This window comes from Gavialis gangeticus, unplaced genomic scaffold (assembly GCF_001723915.1).
Source record: "Gavialis gangeticus isolate Ggan-Ray unplaced genomic scaffold, GavGan_comp1, whole genome shotgun sequence".
NCBI classification, from domain to species: Eukaryota; Metazoa; Chordata; order Crocodylia; family Gavialidae; genus Gavialis; species Gavialis gangeticus.
This window is the reverse complement of record NW_017729032.1, coordinates 68,315,101-68,325,591: the sequence shown is the minus strand read 5'-3', so window position 1 is coordinate 68,325,591 and position 10,491 is coordinate 68,315,101. Positions and strand designations below refer to the sequence as shown.

Here is a 10,491-nt window from a genome sequence, read left to right as displayed (position 1 = left end):
AAAAAAAAAAAAATCACCTTAGTAATGACAAGAACAATCAGTCTTCAATGCCCAGTATGTACTTGGGACCTGGCGCAACTCAGATTGAAGTCAGTTAGAGCAGTACGAGGGTGCAGTCTACAGTTGTAATGCCATATTCTGTGGGCATATTCTAAATGTTTAAGATGAACATAATAGGGAGAACTTGACCCTTTTTAGACTCTTATCTGTTTAGCTTAGGGAATTTTAATATGCCTATCTTAATGATTCCTGCTGTAGTCAGTGGAAAGATTCCTGGGTATGAGCAAGATTTGTTTAATTATTTGTCTTAAATAATGAAAAAGAATTGTTTAGCGGCTCTTGGGCTACAGCACGTAATCTAGTTAAATGGGAATATTAAAATACACAAAACTGAGTGTACATAATTCTTTTTACAGGCTCAGAGCCTTAGAGGATGCTATATTCTTCATTCTCAATGAGCACTGAAATAAACATTATTCATGTTCCCCCCCTCAATGCTTTATTTATCATTCTTTTAGTCCTGGTCAAATTTGATTTGGAAAAGTACAAGTCAAAATGTGTAGCTTGATAGCAAAAATATGGGAAGAAATGTGCACATAAAATGGCATTTCAGCATGTTACTAGTGGTCTTTTTCTTTCCACCAGTAATACTGATGTTGCTTGGTTTGTTTTTTTAGAAGTCAGAGTAGTTTAAGAGTATGGTTCCTGCTAGCAAATTTTTAATTGCTCCATAGTATTTCAGATCCTTATGCTCTGTTTCCATAGAAACAGCAAGATATTTAGTACACAAGACTTTCTGAAATCATTTTATGTTGTTTTTTGCCTTTTAAAATGTAGATAATTGCCATCTATTTCATGGTAATTATTAAGCTAAATCACTGTATTTGCAGAAAACCAAGGAGAGTGCAGAAAGATGACAGTGATGGCTTTTTTGGACCTGTTCTTCCTCCTGGATTTAAAAAAGAGGATGATTCTCCAGAGAGGTAATTAAAATGGAATAATATTCTGGCTCCTCTCCTTAAAACATAATTATTTTAGATAAAATATTTTGTGGCTCTATTACCGAACATTTCAGCTGTACACCTGAGAGTTATATGATTAGACTCCTTCCTTCCCATCGTTCAGAACAACAGCAGTGTTCCTTTGAAATGAAGTACAAGAGTCCCCTAGTACCCTGTGGAAAGTTGGAAAGAAAAGGAAAATATGGCAACTGTATGATCATATTTTGAATTTCAGATTTCTTTCATCTCAGATTAATCTTGAAAAGAGTGTGCATTCAAAATATTAATTGCTGTATATTTATTGGTTTGTTTATGCTTATTGTCTAATATCATAGTGGTCTTTTCAAGCCCACATTGCAGTGAACTCTTCAGGTACAGAAGACCACCTGGATCTGTTACTGGACTAGTTATTCTGTTGGTGCATTGTGATGACTGTTTTTTTTCCATACCAACATGTAAACAGGGTTAAATGTATTTGTTAAAATACATTGTTTTTAGCCTTTTTGTCAAAAACAAAGCCCATTCAGCTGCACACAATTACAAAATACTTGTTGAAGAAAGCTAGTTCTTAATTTTGTATTCAGAATTTGTTGACTGTATCTATCTGACAGCCCTGTACTTGTTGCATCAATCTCTACACTTAATAGTGTAATACAAAGTGCTATTCTGTATTTAGTCGATACTTTTAAGATGACATTCATAGATTTCACTGTAACTTTCATTGGTCTTGTAGATTTGCATTTTTTCATCTTTTCTGTTTTCTTCCCTAGATGCAGTAAGAATCAGTAGATAAAATGAGCCAATGTATACCTGCCATTTCTAGGAAGATGAGCCCATATTTTGCTAAACAGTTCTGGTTATTGCTTTATCAACTGCAATAAGTTCTGTAATTGAATATGTGTTGAGTTGAATAGTGAAAATTCCTAGGTATTAAGACATGAGGTATTTTCTTCTCTGGATTTAAATCTATAACGCAGTAAAATTGTCTTCACGTGTGCAGTTTAAAAGAAGTAAGATAAATAGTTGAGTGACAATAATGGCTTATCCGTGCAATTATGTCAATATAACATACAGCATGTCAGCACTTATTTCCTTTAGAAAGGCCACTACCTTCTTGCCTCCTGAATTTTTGTTCAAAAAGCCTTTCTGCTGTGATCTCAGATAAATCAGGCAAGCCTCTGTAGGTGGGTTGGGTAGCAATCAGAAGAAAGTGGGTTTTATGTATAATTTTCTAAACTCTTTTTGGGTTTTATAAAACCATCATTTAGATAACCTATGGATTTGTTGCCCTTTCCACAGGAGTAACTAGGAATTTTGGCACTGTTGGCAGGAAGGTTGGGAGGTGCTGAGTGACCAAGAGTCTTGCATCCCCATAAATAGGCTACCACTGCCACAGTATGGGCTGAGTTCAGTGGGAGCAGCCATTCTGGTGCCCCCTCTAAATCAGCACCCAGAGCTGAAGCCCCACTTACCCACACGTAGTTACACTACTGGCCCTCCTTCTCCCAGATTTAATTTGTCAAAGTCATTTTTATTTGTACAGGATCCGGCATGTTCGGCTCCTTGGATAGTATCACAGTAATAAATATCTGAAAAAAGAAAGATTATATGTACAAAAAATCTTTAACTATATAAATAGACAAGCATAAGATTACAACAATGGATCTTGAGAGCTTTATCAGGATTAGGCTTACAGCAAGAAGAAGGGAATCATTTAAAGGTGAACAAGATCACTAAAAGATGCATACAACTTAAGTCTGCTGGTTTTTCCACAGAGGTTTTACTTCTGTTTACTTGTTTACTTCTGATTTTTCAAGTTAAAGCAAGCACAGTTAAAGCTAACTTGTATTAACTGAATATACAGGACAAGACTCTACCTCATCGTGTGCACTGACTTGGGGCATCTGCTTCCTTTCCTGCAGTAGTATGTCATACCACCACATTCAGTATACATTGAGAAAGCAGGATCTACAGAGCCATTCAACTCATGCAAGTGCAGGACAGGGTAGGAAGGGTAATGAGGGGGCTTATCTTTCTTCCACCCCTAAATGCACATAGCAGTCTAATTACACTGGTTATATTGGAGATAGACCCACTGTTGTTTTATCAGTCACCAGTGGAGGGCTAGGGAAAGTTTTTGGGTATGCCTGTGATAGAATCACTATCCCAGCAGTAGTAGCCTCCAACATAACACATTGTGCTGATCTAGCTGGGTTGTCTCTTAAACCAGAGATAGGGTAGCTGCCTCAAATAGCATTTTACATGGCATTTCAGCTTGGCTCATTAGCGTTGTCACTTAGCAGTACTAATTAGCCCACCTCCAAGCTAACTAGCCCACTCGTGCAGATGTATGCTGCTTCTGGCTTACAAAGCAGCCTGCACACAGTAGGGACACTCCAGATGGTTATTTTACTATATCAGCGATATCAGCCTTTTACACTCCCATTTGTAGTTACCATCCTGGGCTAGTCCATGGGCGTGCAGCTATGCCCTTCTTGCCCACGCAGGGTCAGCTGATAGCAGATTACAAACTGACAGCCAAGCCCATGATTATTGAAATGAATGCTGGCATCTTTATTTCAAAGTGCGGGTATCAAAATGTATAACTTGCTGATGACTACATGAGAATATATTGCTTATGCACTCTCATGTATTTGCTGATTTAGAGCATCTTTGTTTCTCAAACCTGTCTCTACCAAACTTCTCAAAACATAAATTCTTTAATGAGAACAGCAAATACAACAATGTGCAGCTTGTTAAAAAATCTAATTTTTAAGTATTTTTGTAGATATAAAGAATTTTCTGAAGTGTCCAAAAGGTAATTACTTTCCAGAAATGCTGTAAAAACTAGGTTGAATTTTCATAAGTTTCCTAAAAATATTCACATTGTGCTTAAGAAAAAATACGAGCTATTTTATCCCCAAATCTATGCACTTTGAAGGAGGTAAGCATTAATAACATAAGACAGAGAGAGAGTGCATTTTTCCACTGTAACATCAGCTGAAGCCTGAAAAATCCAATGGACACTAGGGCTACATACAAGTTTCTATTGAGAGAATTGCTATTCACCAAGTAGAAATGAGAAGCCATACAAACATTCACTGAATTTCTCCCAGGTGAAAAATGCCTCTTCCAGGAGAAGATCTAAATTTTCTAAATCTAAATTTTCAGATGTTCTCTCAAAAAAAAATGCTGGCCCATTCCCTTACGGTCTAGTCCAGGAGGGGAGGGGAGCAGCAACAGTTGCTCCTTTGACTCTTCCCCAAAACAGGGGGAAATAGGTTGGAAGCTTTGCCCTGTGGCTCCCATCCTGAACTGGCTCAGGAAGAGGCAAAAGGGTGGGGAACTGCTTTACCAGCTCTCTTTGGCTTCCCCTTATCCTCTGTTGCCTAGCTGTGCAGCAGAGAAAAGGATTGCAATGCCCCTGGGACCAGGACAAGGGAAGCTTCCCTGGCCTGGTTCCTGGTCCCCAGGGCTTTAAATGCAGAATTTAAGGGACAGAATTTAATTCCTGGGAGCTGGAAACCAGGGTAGGTAAGATGCGGCCACCCTCTCCTAAGACTGGAGTCGCCTGTGTGAAGAATGGGTGGGGAGTTTTCTCTGCTGCTCAGTCTGAGTGCAGTGGGCAGTGCTGCAAGACCCCTACCTGCTTCTCACACTGGAGTCCCTGGTGTGAGAAGTGGCCAGGGGCTTCGACTTGCTACTCCAGCCCCCCCCTCTTCATGTGGGACCGCTCTGGAAGGGGAAAAGAGCAACAGGCAATGTGCTTTGCCTCTTCCCCAGGCCAGGGACTGCCTGGTCTGGACAGCAGGTTGGGGTCTTTGTCCCCTGTTACTGCATCCCACCCCACCAGAGCCTACTCCAGGCCTGTAAAACTGGAAAGGATGGGGTGGCCTCTGTTCCCCACATGTTCCCCAGACCAGTCCCTAGTCTGGGGAAGGCAAGGGAGACCAAGGGAGAGGGGGCGGTTGAACACCTATATTGTTCTGTCTCCTGCAACGATTTCCAGCAGTGGAAATTTCTCAAAAATTTCCACTGCTAGAAATGAATGCCTGTATGCAGCTCATAAGACTTTTGCAGGCAGATCCTAGGTTTTAATTGCATCATATTTGTAGGAAATGATCTTTCATTTAAAAACTGGTTTCCTGCCCTTTTGTATCTGAAATTTTCTGCCATTCTAGACAGGTGCACTGTTGTCTGTCAAGAGTACGTGGAATGTTCTCCAGGCTTTACCAGACAGCAGCAGGGCCTATTTAACAAGGTTTTGTTTAGATTCACTTTGGTCCTCAGAGAGACTTTAATAGTCAGGAAAATGCCAAGAATCATGTCGGCTTCAAGCTCCTGAGGTAAGCCCTGAGCAGCAATAGAGAGATTCACAGGGAAGAAAATTGGAGACTGGAAGGCATAAAGTATTAGAAACCTTTTTCCTTCCCCTTTCGTGGAGCAACTCAGAAGTTAGGAGAAGAGCAGAGGATTTGAGAGCTGATCCCTGCACTTTGCAGGGAAAAGTTTCATGGGTTATACCTGTAAGTTACACAGATGCAACCACTGGCATGTGGACACTTATTTCAGTGTTAGAGTTTTTTTGTGAGGGGGAATTGTGTTTTTAGTTCGCAGTTTGACTTGATAGAATTGTAGAAAATTAGGGTTGGAGGGGACCTCAGGAGAATATAGTTCAACCCCTTGATCCAAGCAGGGCCATCCTCAACTAGATCATCCCAGCTAAGGCTTTGTCTACCTGGGTCTTAAAAACCTTGAAGGGTGGAGATTGGAGATTCCACCGCCACTCTAGGTAACCTGTTCCAGTGTTTTACTACCCTCCTAGTGAGAGAGTTTTCCCTAATTTCTAGCCTAAACTTCCCTTACAGCAACTTGAGACCATTGCATCTTGTTCTGTTATTGCCACCACTGAGAACAGTCTAGCTCCATCATCTTTGGAACCACCCTTCAGGTAGCTGAAGGCTGCTCTCCTCTTTGTCTTTTCTTCTCCAGACTTAATAAGCCCAGTTCCCTCATTTTTTCTTTATATAGCATATGCCCCAGCCTCCTAACCATTTTTGTTGCCCTCCTCTGGACTCTCCTATTTATCCACATCCTTTTTGTCGTGGGGACACAGGACTCCAAATGTGGCCTCACTAGTGCTGAATAGATGGGAATAAATTTAAAATTTGCCCCAGGCTAAACTAAGAAAGGCATTTTTATACCAAATTATATCAATGAGTCAATATCTATATCAGTGATTCTCGGCTAGGGTGCTGTGCAATACTTCTAGCACTGTTAGGTGTACAAATACCTACATGATTCACAGGATAAACCTGGAGATTTCAAATAGGAATCCATAGCATTAAAAACATTCTGACCTGTTGTGGTCTTTCTGGGTTGTTTGCAACAGAAGAATTGCTGTGTTGTTTTTCTGTTGTCAAAAAATGAGTGAAATTAGTTATTAAATGGGGTGCCACTAAATTCAGAAAAGTTATGGAGGGTGCATTGAATCTGAGAACATTGAGAACTACTTATCCATATCAATTATCAGTTTAAATTCATCCTTTTAAGTTGCACTGAAAACTGTTCCCATGTAGATAAAGCCTTAATAGGCAAAAAGGGGCTGGGGGGAAGAAGTTGCTTCTCTCTTCTAGCAGCTAGGTGGAAGTGGAGTTTCAAATTTAGCAAACTAAGCTAAAGGCTGAAATGAAAGATGGAGGTAGTGTCCAGGATAGACTGGATATGCCAGCAGGAAAATACCTTACTCATTTATGACACAAGTATTCCAGTAGCCTGGGCTTCTCACTTGGGATTGCCCCAGACCCTCAGTGATAGATGCCCTGGCGCGCGCAGCTCTTGTCTGTGTCTACCTTCAGCCACTAGGTTTAACCCTCTGACTAACATATGTCTAAAGGGTGTTCTTTCAAATCCTGGCAGTAGCTTCCCTTCTGCAAGGCTTTACTTATTAGATTATACTGGATTTAATAAAAGAGCAAAATTAGTGTAATTAAATGTGTTATGTTTAATTGCACAAAAACTTGGACTGAGAATCATAAGGGTAAATAAAAAGGAATGGATTAAATAGAGATTTAGTAGGACGCATCAAATTGACAATATTTTAAACGGTTTAGGTTTCTACTGGCATTCCCTTTAAAAATGTGTCTTGAGCATTCTCTGGGTTTTTCTTGTTTTTTTAGCTTCTCTCATCATTTTTTGAGAGTCTCTTCAGCAGAGGAGAGTGAATGGGCATGATAGTGGGCCTGACAGCAACAAATTTGCTATGGCCTGTTTTTTTCTATTTGTTTCTTCCTCTGCAATACGGTCTAACATGCTACTGGGCTCATTAGCAAATACTGAAGAGGGCTGGTCTGCTTGTACATTGCCGGGGACCTGCAAACCTCACAGAGTGAAGAGCTCCTTCTCATTCCCCTCTCATTACATCTGCAGAAAGTAAAGGGTTAATTTTACTTTCTCCCCAGGCTTCAGTACTCCCATGAAGGTAGCTCTGGGTGGAAGGAAGTACTGCTGACTACTCCCTTCTTAGTGCTTCCCCCCCCTCCCCCAACACACATTTCCATGCATCTCATCTTCATGCATCAGTCTTCCTGGAATATGGAAATGGATAGGTGAGGTGTGTGTGTATGCCCCTTTTTTATATGGATAGAAAACAGCCAAAACATCAGCCAAAACTTGGATAATGTGCTTCATCTCTACTGGTTTGAGACTCTTGACCTAGTTGTATGTTGTTTCCTTTTCTGACATTAGAAAGTTATTAGTGTTGGTGTATTTTTCATGCTGATGCGTCATTTTATTTTCTTAGTTTAAAAACATCATTTTTTTTCCCTCTTTGAGGCCTGTTATAGGTCCTGCATTGCCACCTGGGTTTAGGAAACCTTCACAAGACTCTGAGGAGAACAGCTGTCCCATAGGACCTTCTGTTCCATCACGGTTCAGCTACCAGGTTTGTGAAAACTGAAAAGTGGTAGATCCATTTTGTATTCATACCCCATGTACATCTGAAACATTTTGACAAACTGATAGTCTGATCCAACATTCATTTTTCAGAATGGGGATTGTCTGGCTCTGTTTAGAAAGTGTCTCACTCATTTTTAACTTCTGCAATATGAAGGATTAGAAATCTGCTTCTTCAAAAAGGCTGACCCAGAACATCTAGGCCTGTTTAATTATGGTCAGACTTCCCCTGACATTTTCCTTTCTTTCTTTGGCTAGTAATAACTCACCATCAGAGGTTATTGCTGTCAAATTCAAACACCCCTTCTTTTTTGAGGCCCCAAAATGTAAGCAAAACCCAAGCAAAATGGTATTGGCTTCCCTTCTGTGCAACTCGGGATCTTTCCCTGTATTTAGGATGGGAAGGACTAAAAATGATATCACTTCCTTGCTGTGGTTTGATAGCATCTAAACTACATCTCTAGGAGCCTCAGAGCAACAGTTGTTGTCAGCAACTCTGGAATAATGAGGGACAAGGGAAGCTGCCAGCCACCCAGTGACCAACACCAGTGCTGGCCATAAACAGAGGCAGCAGTCTGGGGTTGCTTACCAAACTGAACATCATCTTCCAGGAAAATATGCTTTCCTGCAGTGGAAATGGTGTGATGCTATAGTCAAGAGATTTTTTTTTAGTAGATTCACGGAGGTGATGCAACCTATTAAAATAGACATTATAGTTAGGGCAAGCTTTCCCACCGTCACTGAAGATGCAGGGCTTATAAGTCTTTAACAAAAACATTGTTTTCTGATGGTGCTTATTGGGCATTGGAGCTAAATGTGTATTAAGAGAAAAGCCTAGAGCAGTGGCTCTGAACCTTTTTTTTTTTTTTGCTGCAACCCCTGCAACCAACTCGCTTATTCCCAGCAGTGCTAACAGAGCCTGGGCCAGGCCGGGATTGCAGGGGACAACAGTGGTGTGAGCTGTGTGGACTGTGCAGGTGGTAGGGGCAGACCCCCCACGACCCTGATTTGGGTCACTCCCCAAGGTTGGGAGCCACTGGCCTAGAGTTGTAAACAATCTCTCAAAAGCTTTCATGTCCTCTCATTTGCTCTCGTCTTTTATCATGTCAGTGTCACTTGGTTCTTCAGTCACCATAGCCTTCAGGATAGTTGGGACCTGAATTCTGTCTTTAAAAAATAACTGAAAAATTGACATGCTTCTCCTGTTGTTTTTATCCATCATAAAGAAACAGAAAAGGGCAGATATACTTCACAGTTTTCTTACAGTTATCTCCAAAAGAACTGGCATGCTTTAGAGTGGAAAGTAGTCTTTCCCTCTACCCTTTCCCCATTGCCTTGGTTGCTTTTTCTTCTCTTTACTTTCAAAATATTCTTCTCTTTAATTTCAAAGTCTTGATTTTCATGATTGTATTTTTGTTTCTCCTTTCTTGCTGTCTCTCTCCTGTGACTGCACTGTTTGTGCTGCCTGTAACCCAGCAGGGATCCAAACTACACAGCAGCGTGTGCACTACTAAGGAAGGTGCCCTGGTATGATGCATGAAAAAACATTGCTAGGGGTATACCAGTGAAACAAAATGATACTCCCATTTAAATGTTGGTATTTGTTTGCACCAGTTGTTCCTGAGAGGGTGAGAGTGTGTGTGTGACATTTTCGGTGTAAGGTTCCAAAATACTACCAACTGGTATAACCTGGCAGAAGGGTAGTTCTGCTCTGGGACTTAGTATGTGGTGTTTTGTTTTTGTTTTTGGATTTGGATTTTGGTTTTGTTTTTTTAGCAGTAATATTTGGGTAGGTATCATTCTACCACCTCCTACAGCGAGCGTTGTCATAATTTATAATGAAGAGTGATAGTCTGACATTTTAAGATGCTCATCATGTTATAACTGCAAATAATGATTAAGCGATTTATCACAATGACAAATCTCTCATGGCATAGATGTTAAGATCAGGCTGTTTATACATTTCCCAAACAAAAAAGTCCTCCATTGCCAAATAGGTAAATTAGGTGTCAGATGTTATGTGGAAATCTGATTTATTGAGGTGATCTTTCTAGCTAACAAACTAAAAGTTTGGGGTTTTTTAAATCTGTTGCTGCTTTTCATGATCCTTTTATTGCCAGGTTGTGGAGATCATAAATTTTCTGCTTTGAAATAACACATTTAAGTTTAACTTTTTTTTTTTTTTTTACTCTTCATATTTGGCAATAATATATCTTATTATCTTCAGAGCAGTTTGTACTGTATGGCCTATGCAGTGTAAATTAAGTGTACTGATTTGTCTAAATCCTGTACTTAGGAATTTTTTGTTTTGTTTAATTGCATCTAGTGGGGGGTGGTCAGGAGGTACTGGAATGAGTTGCATTTAGAGAGGAAATGAGGCAGACTTCTTCAATGACATTTCCTGCATCTTATGATGTGAACTGGTTCAAGATATTTTATTATGAAAGCATTCAGTTTTCTTTATTAACCATCCTGCAGCCACCAACCCCACCCCAAAAACATCCTTTTTGTGTTTGAAATAAAAAGTTAAAGCAGT

At 40.2% G+C, this 10,491-nt stretch overlaps 1 protein-coding gene across 1 annotated transcript in view; it reads left to right on the top strand.

Annotated features, from left to right (window-relative positions):
* GPALPP1 (GPALPP motifs containing 1) overlaps nucleotides 1-10,491 on the top strand; it is a 33,835-nt gene that overhangs the window by 10,492 nt on the left and 12,852 nt on the right. The window contains exons 3-4 of the mRNA XM_019524686.1: nucleotides 891-983; nucleotides 7,836-7,944. Coding sequence (XP_019380231.1) covers nucleotides 891-983; nucleotides 7,836-7,944 — 202 coding nt within the window. The remainder of the gene's footprint in view (nucleotides 1-890; nucleotides 984-7,835; nucleotides 7,945-10,491) is intronic.